We start from the raw sequence: 22,197 nt of genomic DNA on the forward strand, positions 1-22,197 counted from the left end.
TCCTCAGAAACTGGGAATGATACTTCCAGAGGACCCCACTATACCACTCCTTAGCATATACCCAGAGGATTTCCCAGCATGTAATAAGGATACATGCTCCACTATGTTCATAGAAGCCTTATTTATAATAGTCAGAAGCTGGAAAGAACCCAGATGTCCCTCAACCGAGGAATGGATACAGAAAATGTGGTATCCATACACAATGGAGTACTATGTTTCAGCCATTAGAAACAATGAATTCATGCAATTCTTAGACAAATGGATGGAATTGGAGAACATCATCCTAAGTGAGGTAACCCAGTCTCAAAAGAACACTCATGGTATACACTCACTAATAAACGGATATTAGCCTAGAATCTTGGAAGACCCAAGAAACAATACACATATCAAATGATGCCCAAGAAGAAGGAAGGAGTGGCCCCTGGTCCTGGAAAGGCTCAGTGCAGTGGTATAGGGCAATACCTGCTTATTGTCAAAAAATGTTTTTGAAACTATTTGAGTGCCTATGACTCATATCTGTTGAAAAGTTTAGGTATGGCAGGGAACATGTGGCTAACTGACCCACAGCCGAGTCATTTTTAATCAACCAATGGATTTTTAACAGAGGAAAAAAAATAACAAAGCAGGAATCAAGAAATGTTGTTCATTGTTAATCCTCAACATCAATGTTCTCAATTTCACAACAAAAAGCCACATACTGGTATATTAGATGCAAAAAAGGATTTTTTCTTATGCTAAGGTATGTTAAGAAACATACCTTAACATGAAGGACAAACATCACCCCAGGTAAAAGAATGGAAACAGCATCTTCAACAAATTTTGTTAGTCAACTGGGAAGGCTGCATGTAGAAGAATGCAAATAGATCTATATTTCACTCTGAATAAAAGTCAATTATAATTCACTCTGAACAAAAGTCAACTCTTAAGGAGATGAAGGGCTTCAACATAAGACCAGATACACTGAATCTGATAGAACAGAAAGTGGAGACTATCCTTGAATTCAGTGGCATAGGAAAAGACCTTCTAAACCCATAGGGGCTAAGATCAACAATTAATGAATTGGGCCTCATTAAACTGAAAAACTTCTCCACTGTAAGAGATACAATCATTCAGATAAAGCAGTAGGGTACAGAGTGGGAAAATATCTTTACTGATCCATGTCCAAAAGAGGGCCAATATTTGGTAGTATTAAGGGGCAAATGACCCTATAGGAAGACCAGGAATCTCAACTTAACCAGACCCCAGGAAGTTCCCAGAAACCAGGAGCATACAGCACACATGAGCTAGTCTGTGGCCCATGGCACATATAGAGCAGAGGTCTGCCTGGTCTCCTTAGTAGGAGAAGATGTATTTAAACCTCAAGAGACTTGAGGCTTCAGGGAAGGGGGAGGTAGGTTGGAGGAAGGGAGTACCCTTTCAGAGGTAAGGGGGAGGAGGAATGGGATAAGGAACCGTGGAAGCGCAGGTGGGGCAATGACTAGAATGTAAATAAATAATAAAAATTAATAAAATAAAATACACTAAAACTAAAAACAAGCAAAAATCTGAACATCAAGAAAACAAATGACCCAATTAAAAATGGGGACCAGGTTAAACAGAGTTTTCTCAAAAGAGGAAATACAAATGGCTGAAAGTTTCTTAAAGAAATGTTCCATTTCTTTAGTCATCAGGAAAATGAAAATCAAACTACTTTAAGATTGCTTCTTATACCAGCCAGAATGTCCAAGATCAATAAAACAAATGACAGCTTTTTCTGGAAAGGAAGTGAAGTAAGAGGGAAATTCATCCTTTGATGGTGGGAGTGCATCAGTATACAGCCAGTATGTAAATCAGTGTGACAAGGTTCATCAAGAAGCTAGGAATAGGAAATCAGTCTGGCGGTTCCTCCGAAAACTGGGCACCTTACTTCCAGAAGATCCTGCTATACCACTCCTGGGCATATACCCAGAAGACTCCCCACCATGTAATAAGGATACATGTTCTACTACGTTCATAGCAGCCCTATTTGTAATTGCCAGATGCTGGAAAGAACCCAGGTATCCCTCAACAGAAGAGTGGATGCAAAAAATGTGGTATATCTACACAATGGAGTACTATTCAGCCATTAGAAACAATGAATTCATGAAATTCTTAGGCAAATGGATGGAGCTAGAGAATATCATACTAAGTGAGGTAACCCAGACTCAAAAGGTGAATCATGGTATGCACTCACTAATAAGTGGATATTAACCTAGAAAACTGGAATACCCAAAACATAATCTACACATCAAATGAGGTACAAGAAGAAAGGAGGAGTGGCCCCTGGTTCTGGAAAGACTCAGTGAAACAGTATTCAGCAAAACCAGAACGGGGAAGTGGGAAGGGGTGGGTGGGAGGACAGGGGAAGAGAAGGGGGCTTGCGGGACTTTTGGGGAGTGGGGGGGCTAGAAAAGGGGAAATCATTTGAAATGTAAATAAATGATATCGAATAATAATAATAATAAAAAAAAAAGCTAGGAATAGATTTGCCTCAAGCTCCATCACTGCCACTCTTCGGCATACACAAAGGATTCTATAATATACTACTGAGAACCATGTTCATTGCTGCTCTATTCATAACAGTCAAAGTCTGGAAAAAGATAGTACATCTGTTAATAGATAAAGAAAATATGGTTCATCTACACAATGGAATATCACTCAATTATTAAAATAATGAAATCATGAACAGGTAAAGGGAGGGAACTAGAAAAAAAAACAACAAAACCTCTTGAGTGATGTAACCCACAACTCAAATTCAGTGAAATAACTCACACTCAAAAAGACAAATAGAGTATGTATTTATTTATATGTGAATGTTAGCTCTTAAGTCTTCGATAAGTAGACTACATTCCATATCACAGAAATTTGGTATAGAGTAAGGGACTAGAAGAGAGGCTTGGATCTCACTAAGAAGGAGAAATAGAATAGTTATGAATGGAGGAGAGCGGGGACTAGAATGTGAAGATAAAATGGGGAGGAAAAGGAAAGAGGGGTTCTGAAGGAGGCAATATAGGAAGGATCAATCAAAACTCAGGGCTATTTGAGTTTTTTATGTATGAAAATCCAATACAGTTGAAACTTCCTAAAATATATACATATATGAAGGTGACCTAAATGGAATTGCTAAATAATAGGTAACATGGTACCTCAACTGGAAATTTGTCATTATCAAATGACGCCACCATTTCCAGGAATGGGTTATAGCTAATACAGTTATTAGCCAGGGGGGCCCAATGAGCCAGGTTATTGACAAAGTTATTGGTTGTTCTCCACAAACTAATGGTAAGACCCTATTGCTTAAGACAATACCTACAAGACTCATTTAACATGGAAAAGTAGAATTTGTGCCTACCTATAGCCTTCATCCAACACCAACTAGTGTTCATGGTCCTGGAAATCACTCTGCACACTACCAAAGGAGAAAGGTAAATACTAAGCCAGCTATAAACTCTTCCATCTATAAAGTGAACCTGCCTGTAAGATGTACTAGTGCATTCCATTGTGAAAATGTACCACATTTTTGGTATCCATTCCTCTGTTGAGGGACATCTGGGTTCTTTCCAGATTCTGGCTATTATAAACAAGGCTGCTATGAACATAGTGGAATATGTGTCCTTATTACATGCTGGAGAATCCTCTGGATATATGCCCAGGAGTGGTATAAAGGAGTCCTCTGGTAGTATCATTCCCAGTTTTCTGAGGAACTGCCAAACTAATTTCCAGAATGGTTGTATCAGCTTGCAATCCCACCAGCAGTGGAGGAGTGTTCCTCTTTCTCCACATCCTCACTAGCACCTGCTGACTCCTGAGTTTTTGATCTTAGTTATTCTGACTGGTGTGAGGTGAAATCTCAGGGTTGTTTTTAATAGCTGAGTAGACGTATTTATACAATGGAATACTACTCAGCTATTAAAAACAATGAATTCATGAAATTCTTAGGCAAATGGATGGAACTAGAAAAATATCATCCTGAGTGAGTTAACCCAATCACAAAAGAACACACATCATATGTACTCACTGATAAGTGGATATTAGCCCAAAAGCTTGGAATATCCAAGATACAATCCACAGACCATATGAAGCTCAAGAAGAAGGAAGACCAAAGTATGGATACTCTCGTCCTTTTTCGAAGGGGGAACAACATACCCACAGGAGGAGATACAAAGTGTGCAGCAGAGACCGAGGGAAAGACCATCCAGTGACAGCTCCACCTAGGGATCCATCCCACATACAGTTATCAAACCCAGACACTATCATGGATGCCAACAAGTGCTTGATGATAGGAGCCTGATATAGCTGTCACCTGGGAGGCTCTGCCAGTGCATGACAAATTCAGAAGGGGACACTTTCAGCCAACCATTGAAATGAGCACAGGGTCCCCAATGGAAGAGCTAGAGAAAGGACCCAAGAAGCTGCAGTGCCATAGGAGGAACAACAATTTGAACCACCTAGCATCCCCAGAGCTCCCAGGGACTAAACCACCAACCAAAGAGTACACATGGAGGGACCTATGGCTCCAGCTGCATATGCAGCAGAGGATGGCCTTGCTGGACATCAAAGGGAGAAGTTCTTGGTCCTGAGAAGGCTAGATTCCTCATTATAGGGGAATGCCATGATAGGGAAGAGGGAGTGGGTGGATTGGTGAAAAGGGGGAGGGGGAATAGGTTAGGGGGGTTTGGGGGGTGCAAACCCAGTGTGGAACTTGCCCTGAAAGGGGACAACATTTGAAATGTAAATAAAGAATATATCTAATAAAAAAAAGATGCACTAGTGCAATATTGCCACAAAGCTTATAGAATCAACCAATCAATATCTTACTGGATTTAATGCCTATCCCATGAGAAAATCCATTTTCATTGCTCTAGAGGCCAAGAACCCAAGCATATAGGCTAGGCACCTAGGGGAAAACCAAATATGACAATTCTACAAAAGGAACATAGCAATAAAATGACTCCCAATGACATCTGTTATATCCATAGGCCAGTGCCTCTCAGACATTATTAGAGAAGCCCCCTCCTGAAGTAGATGGGAACTGGTCAGGTAACTACAACTAGAAACTAGGTAGAGGGGCCTTGGAATACTTAGTCCCAACTGGGATGTCTCCATCAAAGACATCCTCTAAAGGCATAGGGAACCCTGTAGAACAGGAAGAAGGCTGTAGAGACAGACAATAGAGGACAAAGAAACAAGACCTTCTGAACACAGCAGGACCAAGGCACAATGAACTCACAGGTCTTAGCCTGGAAGGACCCAGCACTGACAGGGAAGAGGACACAGCCCACATCCCTAACTTAAACCATCTCTAATTGATATTGACTCACAAATTAGTCTTCTCCAAGAGAATCTAACTAGTCATACAAGCTACCTTTAAGGCCAGGCCCCATGCCCAGAAGTACTTGGCCAACACAAAGTAAACTCCAGGGTATATTTGGAGGTTCTTTAACACAGTGTCAGGCCCCCAGCCTGCCCTTACAGATCCTCTGCATATACATCAACTTTCCTGGTTTTGTGTTTTTATGGGATTTAAAACTATCTGTAACTGTATGTACTTCTTGAACTTTTTGTTTTTGTTGCTCCTTTTTTTTTCATTTCATCATTTTGTCCTATTCTGGTTTGTTTGTTTTCATTTTATCTAATTTTATTATATTATTGTTTTTGTTGCCTGTTTGTATACTAATGAGAAAGGAAAAAAACCCAGAAAAACATGCTTTGCCTAACTCATTTTCAATTTCTAGCCAAGTTTCCAACACAAACTATTCTGTAATCCACATTCCTCTATCTAAATTATATGGAAATATCCCCGCATAACACTAGTTTCCTTGACGGCCTTTTCATGCATCTATTCTCTGTTCTGATGTATGTATTTACTTTTGTGTACATGAAACATAAGATACATGAGTAGAACATGAAGACATCATTAGTGCTCTGAACTTCTCAACAAGATTTAATTTTTGTTAATGAGAAGAAATTTCCTCTTATATATCCCAAGGGGATATCCATTTCTGTCTGAAAAATCTTGTTTTATCTGTCCTTATAGATTTGATTGTCAAACCTATCAGTTTTTTTTCAATATATAACAAGTTGTCATATTTGGATTAAATGCAGAAGAGTAGGTTCTATTTCTTTTTTGTTCATCTCCTATTTCCTATTCCTTTTACTCTATACTCTCAAATCAGGTTTCTGACCCAAGTATGAACCTTCAGAGAATCCTACTTGAAATACTCTAGACAGTTAAAAAAAAATCTTATCTTAATGAGATCTATAAATTACTGTATATTAAAGAAATTTTCTTTTTTGGTTATAGACAACAGTATAGTCACCTTTATTTCAATTCATTTTTAAGAAAAAGTAACTGATCTAGTTTAAAAGGAGTTGAAGGAAGGGTAAAACCAATGTGCTTACAACCTGATAGCTGTCTGTCTGTCTCTTTTTATTTTATTTATTTATTTATTTATTTATTTATTTATTTATTTATTTATTTATTTTTATGAGAGGGTTTTTCTGTAAAGCCCTAGCTGTCCTGGAATTCACTTTGTAGACCAGGCTGGCCTTGAACTCAGAAATCCACCTGGCTCCCAAGTGCTGGGATTAAAGCCATGCACCACCAACTGATGTTTTTCTATCTTCCATATTTTAGACTTTCTTTTTTAAACTTTATTTTATTATGGCAGCACTTGTTTCCATAGTCCTAAGATGGTACTTCTTGGGATGTGCATTTCTAAATTACATATTCATAATGAAACAGAATTTGTTTTAAACAAAATCAAAAGTTGAGAACCACTAGCTCTAATTGGTTTGAATTATGTGTTACCTGAAATAATCACTGTGGGTAGATAAAATTGAGACGGTGATTATATTAAGCTAACCTACTCAAACTATATGATGGGAATGTATGTTGAACAGTATTAGAAAATGGGAATGGGAAATACCTGTTGGGCAGGCAGCAGGAAAGTTTGGCAGTAAGTAGTAATCAGATCACTGGCTAACTGATTAAGAGTCACTATATTCACTGATCAAGTGTCTTTATTTGATGAGAAAAAGAACAAAATTACCAAAGAAAGTAAAGTAGTAATGAAGGCAACTCTTACTAGGTTTCAAATACTTTATACCCTGGAACAATCTATTTCTATTGTATTAAGAGGCACCAAGAATATTAAAGCCTTTCCTATTGACCATTACCTCACTCTTTCCTATGAAGGCAAGGTATAATGACTAAGAGCATTAGATGCCTTGATAAATGACTCAACATTTAGCATAGGAATATTAAGTCTAACTAAAAAATCTGTTAAAATGATTAATACTGCTACAAATTATAAATAAATATTAAATCCCAGCCAATAAGAAAGTTCCTGGGTCCTATCATGATGACAACCACTTGCAGCATTTTGGAGCTATTTTCAAATTAGTTCCTCTAGAAAATTAGGTCATAATACTTTACATCTATCATATGTGATAATTATCATCTTTTATATGTACTTCAAATGGTAGCAATTTTGTAAATCTTTGGGAAAACTGAAGATAAACATTATTCAACCACTCAAGAGATTGTATTTTACTATCTTTCAAGCATTTAATTTTGCATACATGTTTGTATCTGTTTGTAGATACGTGCACATGAGTTCAAATGCCCACAGAAGGCTTGGATCCCCCTTGAACTGGAGTTTAAGGTTGTTGTGAACCATCTAACACTGGTGCTGGGAATCAAACTCAGGTTCTCCAGAAGGGTAGCATATACCCTTAACTACTGATTCATTTCTATAGTCCTCAAATAATGTTGAGGATCTGATTATTAGAACATGCTAACCTATAATACTGGTTATAAATGTAAAATCTTAGAATGACTTCATTTCAAAAACTCAGAATGTTTTCTATAATGATTACAATTGTAAGATGTATATATAAAAAGAAACTGTTCCAATTAGTTAAGACACGGCTTAACTAATTTATGAATATTTCACTACCAGTTGTTAACACAGTTTAAACTTGCTATGTGTCTTCTGACTAACTCAACTTTATTTTCAACCAGATAAACCCTGTGGAATGTAAATATTCAATTATACATTTGATAGTGCTATTTTCTAAATGACTGCTTGTGCTAAGTTGTTGGTTTGGTCCCAAAGTTATATATACTATAATTTCTACATATATAAAGCCAAATTTCAGCAATAGTGTCAGGGTTTGGTGCCTGTGTATGGGATGGATCCCAAGTTGGGCCAGTCACTGGCTGGCCTTTCTTTCAGTCTCTGCTTAATTTTGCATTTCCTTTAGACAGGAACAATTCTGGGTCAAAATTTGAAGATAGGTAGGTAGCCTTGACACTATTTCTGATGCCATGTTGTGCTTGCTTTCTGAGAGGCTCCACCAGCAGCTGAGTGAGACCAGTGCAGATACTTATAGCCAGCTGTTGGAGTGAGATCCAGGACCCCTATGAAAGAGTTAGGGGAAGTACTGAAGGAGCTAAAGGAATTATAACCCCATAAGGAGGAACAACAGTATCAACTAACCAGGACCCCTCAGAACTCCCAAAGACCAAGTCACCAACCAAAGAGCATACATGGGCTGGTCCATGGCCTGGCAGATGGATAGCATAGGACTGCCTTGTCTGGCCTCAGTGGGAGGGGATATATCTAATCCTTTAGAAACTTGATACCCTAGGGAAGGGGAGGGAGGATGCTAGAGGCAGGGAGGTAGGGTTGGGTGGGTAGGTGGGGGAGCACTCTCAGAAGCAAAGGGGAGAGAGGATGGGTAGGTGGGGGAGCACTCTCAGAAGCAAAGGGGAGAGAGGATGGGGTGAAGAACGTTGGAAGGGGGGGACAGGAAAGGGGCAACATGTGGAATGTAAATAAATGAAACAGTTAAAAAAAGAGACCTATCAAGAACCTACAGGAAAAAAATTTAATAATAAAAAAGAAATAAAGATAGAGTAAAAAAAAAAAAATAAAGCCAAGGTTCACTTGGTACGTTGGTTTTTTTTTATTTCATATGTTAATAGATGGAAATAGTTTTTTTGTTTTGCTTTTATCCATGGCCTAAATTATTACTGTTAAATGATTTATATTTAGTAAGTTTAATTTTAAATCTTTGTGTTTCATCAGTAGAAAGTAATATGGATCTTTAGATGCCTGTTTCTAAATATTAATGGTCATGGAATTTGCAGACTGACCTGTTAGTAGTTGCAATGAGAATGCAGTTAAGGAAAACAAGATGAAATGCAAAGTTCATGAAAAAAAATAAAGCCATTACAAATTAAATATTAGCTTGATCAAGCTTTTTAGATGTTAAGACACAATGTAATCCATCTAAATTAAGCTAGGCAATTTATTTAAAGGTATTAAAATTATTAAAACAAACAAACATTAAAAAAACCCAAAGACCCCAAACCTGACTTCTAGAGCAATGAATTTCTTGAAAACCAAATGGTGAAAAGTCATCACTACATAGTACAGAGTTTTACTGAGCTGAGAGAAAGCCAAGCATAAAGGATGCCTTATGATCACTGAGTCTGAAGATCTCTCACAATAAAATAACTCATCCCCCACATGTTACAGCCCACCTCCAAATAAAGAAATATGATATATACTTCCAAAATCATTATTCAAAATGCACTGTCTTACCCGATTATCTGCACTGCCTGTTGCATGATGGGAATAACTGATGAGACCAGGGATAGGTTGACCATGATTTGCCATGAAAACAGCAGGACTGGTGTAGAATGGATGCTTCTAATGTATAACACATAACAATTATGAATACAATGAAAGTAGAACATGAAATTATATAAGCAAAATGACTAAAGAAAAAGTAAAAACAAATGGAACAATGAAGTGCCAAATATTTAAAAGTCAAAGTGACAAAATCAGCTTTGATTTTATATGTTGTATTTTCCTTTACAACCAAAATTAATGGTCTTTTTTACCCATAAGGATAAAAAAGAAAGAACATATAATGATTTAAAAATGAATGTATTTTATTAAATTGGTTCTACTACAAAATTCAACTTCAATACTTAATGATATGATTAAGATTTAGTAGATTATTGAATGATCTACAGACAGAATTAATCTACAGTGTTCAATGAAAGGACTAATGATTACCTAATGGATATGAAAAGGATTTAGATGTGATTCTTTTTTTTTTTTTTTTTTTTTTTGTGGTTTTCTGAGACAGGGTTTTTCTGTATAGCCCTGGCTGTCCTGGAACTCACTCTGTAGACCAGGTTGGCCTTGAACTCAGAAATCCACCTGCCTCTGCCACCTGAGTGCTCAGATTAAAGGCGTGTGCCACCACTGCCCGGCTAGATACGATTCTAATCTGTTTACTTTTCAATAAGGAATTCAGAACAAATCCATAAAAATTTTTTTTATAGATTTGAAAACTGATATCAGTAGCATTTACTAATTTAGCTATAAAGTAGTATCAAGGAATTATATAATGCTGAAAAGATGATTTGATTAAATATTTTTAGGCTTTGAATTTATCAAAGTTCTTACAACTCAATAAATCCTGGTTATTGCTGTGAATTAGTATTGAAAAACTGTATTTTCCTAAGTGCTAGCAAAATAGTAACAAAGTAATGACTTTCTTACATTGTTCATTTAATAAAGGAACAAGTAAACTTTTTAAAAATTAAAAGAGATTTTTCTTTGTTCAGAGCCAAAATATTTTTATGATCTATCTAATTTCATATAGCAATTAAATTTTCAACCTGTAAAATATCTACCAGGAAAAGATTATTATTGCTATAAATGATATGCTACTTTTTAAAGATATGAAAACAAAGCAGCTGGATTTCTCTAGGTATAAACATAATATAAATTATGTTCTGAGACATTAAGATGACCAAATACACTCAAATAGTTCCTGGTAATATATTTATTTCAAAATCTGTCTAAAGAAAATTTGTAAACTGGTGTAACTTTAACATTTAAATTACATCATTAAATTAACATTAAATGTATTTATTTCTTCTCTATAACACTAGGATAATATATGTTTGTTAATATTTGAGTAAATATTTAGTTGAGGAAAATTCAAAAGCTGCTTAAAAGACCTGATTTTGAAATGTTTTGTGCAAGGTAATCTTCATGCCTTGGCCTTTATGGGTTTGCCATACCTTCATACCAGGTAAAACTTTTTAAATTACTCTTTTGAACTAACTTCAAGAGTCATTTAAGGTCTTTTACTTTTGTTTTCTATTTCTTTAAAAATCTGTGGACTTTTGATGTTCTAAATACACAATCATCATATAGTTAATAAAAACAGCAACTTTAAAGAGTTCTTAAATGTCACGTTGTTTATCACTGTAGCAACTTCATTAGGCTATGACATATCATTAGTGCCTCAGAGCTCAAACTAACTCGAGTGCTTACAAAGAATCTGTACCAGGATAGAAAAAGTGATAGACTAATGGATCTTCCAGTTCCAGTTTTAGGATGCTTTCAAGAAGTGCTAATTTATGGAAGGATGAGATGGAAAGAAGGATGATATCAGTAATGTAGGCATGGGTGCTTCAGAATGCTATCTTTCTCAGCAGACTTACCTTTGCAGCAAGAGCCGCTGCAGTTATATGTGATGAAGAACTATCTTCTGTTGAAGCTACACCACTGTCTTTCTTTTCTTCTTCCTCTTCTTCACACTGAACTCCTTTGTCTTCTGTCTGTTTATGTGGGCTAGTTGTAGGAGGTGGAGAAAGAGGAGGTGGTGGAGAAGGTAAATCTTCAAGTTCATCATGCACCTCCTTTACTTTTACAATGGCATCACGTAAAAGGTCAATGGCATGAGGTAGAGCTGGCAGTATGAACTGAAAGCATTCCTGCCCAGAGACCAAAATAAATAAATAAATAAATAAATAAAAAGGAAGAAAAAAGGAAAAAAAGAAAGAATAAAAAGGAAAAAAGTTAGGCTTGTAAACAAATATATAAAATGCTGACAGTCAAACTGATTCTTTTTTAGGAGAGTGTTTCTCTGTATAGCCCTGGCTGTCCTGGAACTCTCTGTAGATCAGATTGGCCTTGAACTCAGAGATCTACCTGCCTCTGCCTCCTGAGTAGTAGGATTAAAGGCATTTGTCGCCACCACCACCACCACCAGCTGTCATATTGGTTCCTATTTTTGGATTTGTATTTCTTCCTATATTTTGGACTTGTATTTCTATACACCTCAAGAATGAGTTATATCTGAAACATCTTTTTAATGTGAAATGTGAAGCAATCATAGCATATAGTATTTCCTATATGTTAGAGGTTCTGGTACTTAGATGAATACACACTATGCTTTCAATGTATAATTTTGATATACTTTTGAATTTATTTGTGCTTTATATAGAAAGAATTAGAAAGGTATGAGAGTTCTCTAATGTTTTGCTAGAATTAAACTTAGATCTAACAAACCTTATTAAAGAAAATGTGGTACATCTACACAATGGAATACTATTAAAAACAAGGACATCATGAATTTTGCAGGCAAATGGATGGAACTTGAGAATAACATCCTAGGTGAGGTAACCCAGTCCCAAAAGGATATGCATGCATATTATAAGTGGATATTAGCCGTAAGTACAAGTACTATGTTATACTCCGCAGACCCAAAGAAATGAAACAAGAAGGAAGGCCCAAGTGAGAATGCCAGAATCTCACTAAAAGAGAGAAAAAAATAGTCCTAGAAGAGGGAATAAAATAGCCATAAGAGGCAGAAGGGATGGAACTGGGACGGAAGATGGGGAGGGAAAGAGGCAGGGTTCAGGATCAGGTGTGGGGAAGGACAGGAGAGATGTCTAGATGGCCATGAAAATGAATGGAATTCTGCAACGGACGGGGGTGAAGAGGTGGGGGGCATTTCCAGGACAAGACAAAGACATGGCTTAAAAGAGCCAATGGGGTGACTTTAGCTGTGCTTCACTATAATGGGAATGTAGAACCTGAAGAGGCTACCAACCCCAGTGGAGCAATAGTCGCCAACCCACCAAATTTATCCTGTCTATAAGAAATAAAGGAACAAGAGATAGATCTGAGACTGAGGGAATGACCAAACAATACCTGGCCCAACTTGAGGTCCACTAAATGGGCAAACACCAATTCCTGGCACTATTAATGATACTCTGTTATGCTTGCAGACAGGAACATGTTGTCCTCTGGGAGGCTGCCGCAGACAGATACATCACCACAGTCAAACAGTGGATGAAGCTTGGGGACTTTTATGGAAGAACAGGTGGAAATATTGTAGCTCAAAAGGGATAGAAACTACACAGAAAGACCAATAGAATAAACTAACCTGAACCCTTGGTGCTCTCAGAGTCAGAACTATAAACCAAAGGCTCCAGATGCCTATGTAACAGAAGATGGCCTTATCAGGCATCAATGGGAGGAGAGTCTCCTGGGAAGACTCCGATGCCTCAGTGTAGGGGAATGCCATGGCAGGGAGGCAGGCGTGGGTGGGAGCTGGGCTGCCTTGTCTGGCCTCAGTGGGAGAGGGAGTGACTGGCCTTGCAGAGACCACAAGAGCCAATGTTGGCGAATCTCCAGGAGGTGCCAACCCACTCATTGGAGAAGGAGAGGGGATAAAGGGAAAGGACTGTGAAAGGGGGTGATTTGGAGGGGGCAGTGAACAGGATGTAAAGGAAGGAAAAAATTAAAGTCAATTTAAAACAAGAAAAAATCACTTTTCTTTGTTTAGACTGAAATTTTATTAGAATAAAGTATAAAGACTAGTACAGCTACCATATAACACTATGCAATCAGTAAAAATAGAAACAAAGTTGTATAGAGTTGTAAATAGAAAACAATATAATCTTTTCTTCATGTGCCATTATTACCTATAATGCATCCCCAAAAGACAAAGAATTGTAACCAGAATATAGAGCTTATTGTATCTGGGAAATAGATGGAATTCTTTCTCTTTCACATTAAAGCAAAAGCTTAATAAAGTCTAAAAGGTACATAAATATCTTAAAAAATTTAGAGGCAATAATGTCTTAACTTGAAGGATGCCTAATCTTTTGACCCTCTGCTCAGTTGCTTACCATTTAAACAATATATAATAGCCTGGCAGTGGTGGTGCACATCTTTAATCCTAGTACTCAGGAGGCAGAGATAGGCAGATCTCTCAGGCCAGCCTGGTCTACAGAACTAGTTCTAGTACAGCCAAGGCTATACAAAGAAATCCTGTCTTTAAAAAAAAAGCCCAAAAAAACCAAAAAACAAGCAAACAAAAACCAGAAAACCAACCAATAAAACAAACAAAAAACAGTATATTGTATAGAATATCATCCTGATGAAGCAGAGGTTTGATATTTTCCTTTAGCTTCTAGGAGGTTATCTCTAGACATCAGAATGTCATGTCTGATGAAGTATTTTTATTTCCTGGGATATTTGACTATCATATACCCTGAAAACTATTGATACCAAAGGCTCAGATTGGCATTCCTCACCAGCAATGATCGGCATGTATATTGCAACTGTGTCTAGAACAGGATGGTAACATGTGCTAAGTTCCAAATGAGAAAAGACAATGCAAACACTTGATAGGTACATCTTATGTTCTGCCCTATGAGCTTTCCCTTCATAATTTTAATATACATTACATCCCTGTATACACAATAATTATAACACCTTTCAGTGAGTTCTGTGAATCCTTGTGAATTAGTACGTGGTTTTAGGAATCACTTGAAGTTTAAGAATTCATTAGTAAGGCTCATCTTTTGGAATGTTCCAACTTTGCAGCTGGCTGAAGAAAATGAAAAAAAAAAAAACATCTTTGAAGCATAAGATCTTCCAAGGGCCTGTGATTTGTCAGCACAACCTATACCTCTATGTTGTATCTCATCTAAACTTGTATATTTACTTTTCTAACTCCTCGGAAATGTTCAATGGTATGACTACATATTCAGGGAAAAAGCTATGGAAACTAATATACTGGAGACATGGATGCACGGGACAATTGAAATCATTCTGGGAATTCAAAGGTGTGCATTAACGTAAAATATGTCTATGTTTTAGACATCCAAAGAACTCTCTCCTAGGATTAGAAATTGGCTGTGATCACATCCACTCTGGATGATTAAATGGCTACATGGGTTAAGTGAATACGTGCTACTTACAGGAAAGCAAGATAGGCTGAGTTAAGATATATTCCTTTTACACCCTCTGAGGCATAAAATGTCATCAATAACAGTTCTGTATGTCAACAAATAAGCCAGAAACCATAGAACACTAATATTCTGAAGGGGAAAAGATCTACATACATTAAGACTGATGTTGGTAACTCCTGAGGATAAAAATAAGTTTTAGCATTTCATCCTAGGAATAAAAACTTGGATAAATACTTCAAGCTTTTGTCATTGTCATCACAGGGGAAAATTATGAAGGGCTCTTATATGCCTTTATGAGTATCTCATCACACTCAATATAGGAAGGCAGATGAATAAGAAACATTCTTACTAGTTGGATTTTTTTCACTTTTGCAGGAAGGACAAAGACACTCATGACTATTTCTTTTTTAACCTGACACAATGGGCACATCACAGTGGATACCAGAATAGGAGACAATTTCTAAGCAAGAAGATGTTAAATATATCTTTAATTTGGGGGTGGGGTTTGCTTTAAACCCTTACTGTATCTGAACAAGCTAGACTTGACAGTAGATGCTACAATATTGTCAAATTGGAGAGAAAGTATACTAGCTCTTTATCTGTGTAACCCTACCATACGAATAGGAGCTCATTGGGTGGGAGGTGCTATCAGGCATATCTAATCTGTGCCATGCACACCCCATTGTGAATAGTTACATACGGAGCTAAAGAAAAAACTTCCTTAAAACTTTACTATTTTTTCAAATGACTGTGTGGTTCTTTAATGTGAATTTTCTAGATGACAGTGTCGTACTGCAATATAAAATGTTAGACCAATGGCACTAATTGTCAAAGATGTAAAATTTGGATGGTTATAAATGAAAGGAGGAATGGAGCCAAAAGTGGAAGAATTAAAGAAAAATTAGGTAATGAGAATTTTATATTGAATTAAAATAGGCTCAAAACAAGATAGGTAATGTTTAATATTATAAGAAAAACACTTAAAATGGTAAAGCCACATATTGCTGAACCAATATTTGGAAACAGACAAGCCTAGAAAGCTAAACAATATAAATCTAGAAGTCATTCTGGTCATTTGATATAATGATGCATCAGCTAACTATTACTGTGAAGAGAACTCCTGTAGAGGAATTTTAATCCACCAACAAGGCTGATCTGATCACATACAAAGGCCTTCTAGGCCTATGTGATCCAGTTGGAATGCAGAAACACACTTAGCATACACTTTTAATCCCTCTGCCTGGAATTCTTTAGCACATACCTTTAATCTCAAACAACAATGTCTAATTGAGGGGCAGACAAAGTGACAAATCAGAGAATGGTTTAACAAAATGGTCAGAGATAGCATTGTATGTACTCACTAATAAGTGGATATTAGCCAAAAAAGTACAAAATACCCAGGCTCTAAGATCAAGAATTGTCAAATGGGACCTCATAAAATTACAAAGTTTCTATAAGGCAAAGGACACTTAAAAAGGACAAATTGGCAAACAACAAATTGGGAAAAGATCTTCACCAACCCTACATCTGACAGAGGGATAATATTCAATATATACAAAGAACTCAAGAAGTTAGACCCCAGAAAACCAAATAACCCTATTAAAAATGGGGTACAGAATTTTCACTGGACACAACCTACAAAACTCAAGAATGTTAACAAGCTGAAGGACCCAAGTGAGGATGCCTAAAACCCACTAGGGAGGGGGAAGAAAGCAGTCACGTTGGGGGTGGGTAGGGATGGAGGAACCTGGATGGGGAGAGTACAGGGAGGGGAAGGAGGGAACAGGACTAAAGCCCCGAGGGCCAGTAGAAAAAATGGAAATAGGCAACCTTGGGAGATGGGAGGTGGAGGGACCCTCAAGAATGTACCAGAGACCTGGGAGGTGAGAGACTCTCAGGACTCAAAGGGAGGGACCTTGGATGAAGTATTTTACAATGGGAAGGGGAACTTGAAGAGTCCACCTGCAGTGGGGGAACAGGACATTAAGTGGAGGGATGGGGTTGCCATCCCACAGTCAAAAGCTCTGATCCAGCATTGTTCCTGTCTGAAGGAACTGCAGGGACAAAAATGGAGAAGAGCATGAAAGAAAGGAGGTCTAGTGACAGACCCAAATTGGGACCCAACTCAAGGGAGGCCCTGTCACTGATGCTATGATGTGCTTGTAGACATGAGCCTAGCATGGCTGCCCTCTGAGAGACCAAACAAGCAGCCAAAAGAGTCAGATGCAGATACTAGTGTCCAATCAATGTATGGAAGATGGGGACCCCTGTAGTTGAATTAGGGAAAAGATGGAAGTTAAGGAGACATTAGAGGAAGACCAGCAGTCTCAACTGACCTGGATCCCAAGATCTCTCAGACACTGAACCACCAACCATACACCAGCTGGTATGAGGCCCCTGACACATATATAGCAGAGGACTGTCTGTTCTGGCCTCAGTGAGAGAAGATACACCTAACCTCCCAAAGACTTGAAGCCCCAAGGAGTAGGGAGGCCTGTGGGTGGGGGTGGGACATCCTCTTGGAGATGGGGGGTGAGGGGAGGAGGTTTGGCATGGGGAGCAGTCAGGGAGGGGGCAGACCAGAAGGGAGATGAAATCTGGACTGTAAAAAAAGGATTAAAGATTTTTTTTTTTTTTTTAAATAACAGCAAGAGACAGCTCAGTGCAGTCAGTTCAGTTAAGTGGAGTTGAGTTTGGTGAGCCAACAGAGTCAGTGTAGCGGTACAGTGCAATGGAGTTGAATGTAGTTGAGTGCAGGTCAACAGAGGCAGTTGAAGCCAAAGAATAAGAAGGAACCAGAAGATTTAGAACAAATTGCCAGAGACTGAGACTAAGCAGAGCAATTCAGTGAGAAGATGAGAGAAGCCAGATAGAATCAGTCAGCTTGGAGAGGAGTTTGAGTGAGAACAGCTGAGTTGAACTAGCCAGCAAGAGCTTAGAAATGACTAGAAAGGATTAGTTTATTTAGCAGTAAGCCTCCCAGATGACAATTACATCTGGCAAATAAATGTTACTTTTACAAACTTCAGTAATTCACTATTATTCTGACTTTATTTAATCCAATCTTTGGAGTTTATTTGTTCATTTCTACTATTTGTACATCTAGATATGCTATAATGGCATTGCTATTAAAATAGCAGTACTGATATTGTTGGCCAAATATATATAGAAAGTAAATTAGAGATTCCTTAAATCACAGAAATCACAGAAAATGATTGACCAACAAAGAACTGGAAATTGTTTCAGGCAATTTCTGATAAACAGCACTGCATGAATGTCACATAGTACAAACAACAAGAGATAAAGGTGATAAATGAATAACTTCCAAGTAAAATATGAAACTGTACATGATGTCTTTAAAGGGTAGATTACATGTTTCTCTAAATCTAACCATATTTCATGTTTCTGCTTGGAAATCAGGCATATTCTCCTTAATAATATTGCTGTGTTAAGGGATATAAATGTTAGATTAAATATAATTCTTTGAGTAATGTTAATTGTTTGGTAAAAGTCCTTACCTAAAGACCATACCATACCATGCATATGTAGTGCAGGATTAGTTATTACTCAGAAAGAGTCTAGCCTTGCCTTTAGCTACTAGAAGGGAGACTTCTAGTATACTAGACTATCTGAGAGTGTTCTTGTTTGCCAGAGTACTTGGGCAACCAGATTGGCTAACAATGTGAATTACAATGCAGGTTTGGCATTGCTTTGCTTCTGAAAGATATTGGAGACTAAAGAGATAAAGACTAAAATTCAGCCATGTACAGCGATGTGGACATAAGTTAAAAAGAAAAAAACAAATACAGAAACAAATACAACAAACATAATAGCTCAAATTAGACTCTCTGATTGGCAATATTCTAGTGTATTGTCACAATAGAGTATTATGGAGATAAACAAATTCATGAATACACAGGAAGAAAAAAAAGGAAGCTCTGCATCTGGTATGTTTACATGGACCCCCAATCTACTTTTGGTTCATTTTAATATATATTCTTTCCTTTTATAAACCATAACTGTATGTATATAATGTGTTAGTAAGTCCTATGATTATTTCTAATGATTTTTCCTAATTCTATGAATTATGAAATTTGAGGGTGCTGTTTGGGAATATCTTGAATTTGTGATTAGTGTCAGCAGTGAGCAGCTTTGTGGCATATTCAACTTTTTGGTTGTTTACTCTCACTATTGGTTATAAGTCCATTCATAAAAAGTCATTTATTAATGCCCATCTATTTAGTGTAAAGAATGCTTACCTGAGATCCTTTCTTGCTACCAGGTAGGTTAATTATCAGAGTTTTCCCCCTTATTCCACACACTGGTCTGAAAAGAAGGAGAAAGAAGACTGAATAATGAATTACAACAAATATTTAACAAAGGTCAAACATACTGTAAATATATGAGGGAAACTATTATGGGTATAAATAATAAGTGATTAGAAATTGTTATACAAACTGGACATTCTTACTGATGTTTTTATAATAGTGGTTAGAACAATGAATTTTAAAAAAGGATTGAACATGAAATGAGAATAAAGCACATATTTTAATATAATCTGACCTTTGTACAACAGCCTTTTTGTTTAATTTTAGATTTTATAAGTTGTAAGAACTCAAGGACACCTTTCATTAATATGTCTAATGTAGTAATATTGATGTTCAAAGGCAAAGGACACCATCAAAAGGACAAAATGGCAACCAAGAAGTTGGGAAAAGATCTTCACCAACTCTACATCTGACAGAGGACTAATATCTAATATATACAAAGAACTCGAGAAGTTAAGAGTCCAGAGCACCAAATAACCTGACTAAAAAAAAATGGGGTACAGAGGTAAACAAAGAATTTCCACCTGAAAAATTTCGAATGGCTGAGAAGCACCTTAAGAAATGCTCAACATCATTAGTCATTAGGGAAATGCAAATCAAAACAACCCTGAGATTTCACCCCACACCAGTCAGTATGGCTAAGATTAAAAACTCAGAAGACAGCAGGATTGCCAGGACAGAGAAGTGCGAGGGAGTTGATTGGGGAATGGGTGGAGGGAAGAAGACTTATGGGACTTATGAGGATGGGGGAACTGGGAAAGGGAAAATCATTTGAAATGTAAACAAAGAATATAGAAAATAAAAAAAATAAAACAAAAGTCTAAATTATTTTGTCCTGAATTTCCTGGATATTTTGGGTCAGGAGCTTTTTTGGATTTTTCATTTTCTTTCACTGTTGTATCAATGCTTTCTATGGTATCTTCTGCATCTGAGATTTTCTCTTCTATCTCTTGTATTATGTTGTTGATGCTTGGATCCATGATTCCTGTCTTCTTTCCTAGGTTTTCTATGTCCCGAGATATAGAACTGGAGAATGTCATCCTGAGTGAGGTGACCCAATCACAAAAGAACCCACATGGTATGCATTCATTGATAAGCAGATATTAGCCCAGAAGCTTGGAATATCCAGGAAACAGTTCACATATCAAATGATGTCCAAGAAGAAGGAAGTAGAGGTTCCTGGTCCTAGAAAAGCTCAGTGTAACAGTGTAGGGCAATACCAGGATAGGAAAGTGGGAAGGGGCTGATTGGGGAGCAGGGGGAGGGAAGAGGGCTTATGGGATTTTCAGGGAGGGGGGATCCTGGAAAGGGGAAATCATTTGAAATGTAAATAAAGAATATATCGAATAAAAAAAAACCCAAAAGTCTAAATTAGAAAGCATTCAAAAATTAGGTTTTGATTTGCACTTTCAGTTCTCAATGAATTTAGAAAGTACACAGAACTGTGTTTTATAGAAAGGTCTTTGAGGATAGGGGGACAGAAGAGGGCTTAGGGGACTTATGGGGAGTGGGGACCCAGAAAAGGGGAAATCATTTGCAATGTAAATAAAAAATATATCAATATTTGGTAAGAGTCACCCCAAGATACTTTATACTGTTTGAGGCTATTGTGAAGTGGGTCATTTCCCTAATTTCTTTCTCAGCCTGCTTATCCTTTGAGTATAGGAAGGCCACTGATTTGCTTGAGTTGATTTTATAACCTGCCACTTTGCTGAAGTTGTTTATCAGCTGTAGGAGCTCTCTAGTGGAGTTCTTTGGGTCACTTAGGTAGACGATCATGTCGTCTGCAAATAATGATAGTTTGATTTCTTCCTTTCCAATTTGTATCCCTTTGACCTCCTTGTGTTGTCGAATTGTCCGAGCTAGTACCTCAAGTACAATATTGAAAAGATAAGGAGAAAGGGGGCAGCCTTGTCTGGTCCCTGATTTCAGTGGGATTGCTTCAAGTTTCTCTCCATTTAGTTTGATGCTGGCTACCGGTTTGCTGTATATTGCTTTTACTATGTTTAGGTATGGGCCTTGAATTCCTGTTCTCTCCAAGACTTTAAGCATGAAGGGATGCTGAATTTTGTCAAATGCTTTTTCAGCATCCAATGAAATGACCATGTGGTTTTGTTCTTTGAGTTTGTTTATGTAGTGGATTGTATTGATGGATTTCCGTATATTGAACCAACCCTGCATTCCCGGGATAAAGCCTACTTGATCATGGTGGATGATCGTTTTGATGTGTTCTTGGATTCGGTTGGCAAGAATTTTATTGAGTATTTTTGCATCGATGTTCATAAGGGAAATTGGTCTGAAGTTCTCTTTCTTTGTTGGATCTTTTTGTGGCTTTGGTATCAGCGTAATTGTGGCTTCGTAGAAGGAATTGGGTAGTGTTCCTTCTGTTTCTATTTTGTGGAATAGTTTGAAGAGTATTGGTGTTAACTCTTCTTTGAAGGTATAGTAGAATTCTGCACTGAAGCCATCTGGTCCTGTGAAAGATCTGTATGACAAGAACTTCAAGACTCTGAAGAAGGAAATGGAAGAAGACCTCAAAAAATGGGAAAACCTCCCATGCTCATGGATCGGTAGAATCAATATAGTTAAAATGGCCATTCTGCCTAAAGCACTATACAGATTCAATGCAATACCCATCAAAATCCCAACTCAATTCTTCACAGAGTTAGAAAGAGCAATTATCAAATTCATCTGGAACAACAAAAAACCCAGGATAGCTAAAACTATTCTCAGCAACAAAAGAAAATCTGGGGGAATCAGTATCCC

At 37.3% G+C, this 22,197-nt stretch overlaps 1 protein-coding gene across 3 annotated transcripts in view; it reads right to left on the reverse strand.

Moving 5' to 3' along the window:
* Positions 1–22,197, reverse strand: part of Gphn (gephyrin) — a 447,337-nt gene that overhangs the window by 205,826 nt on the left and 219,314 nt on the right. For 2 of the 3 annotated variants that reach the window (XM_052185597.1, XM_052185595.1), the window contains exons 6-8: positions 19,363–19,429; positions 11,558–11,830; positions 9,633–9,740 (exon numbers count right to left, since the gene is read on the reverse strand). In XM_052185597.1, coding sequence (XP_052041557.1) covers positions 9,633–9,740; positions 11,558–11,830; positions 19,363–19,429 — 448 coding nt within the window. The remainder of the gene's footprint in view (positions 1–9,632; positions 9,741–11,557; positions 11,831–19,362; positions 19,430–22,197) is intronic. The other variant, XM_052185596.1, reaches the window with a different exon arrangement.

This window comes from Apodemus sylvaticus, chromosome 6 (assembly GCF_947179515.1).
Source record: "Apodemus sylvaticus chromosome 6, mApoSyl1.1, whole genome shotgun sequence".
NCBI classification, from domain to species: domain Eukaryota; kingdom Metazoa; phylum Chordata; class Mammalia; order Rodentia; family Muridae; genus Apodemus; species Apodemus sylvaticus.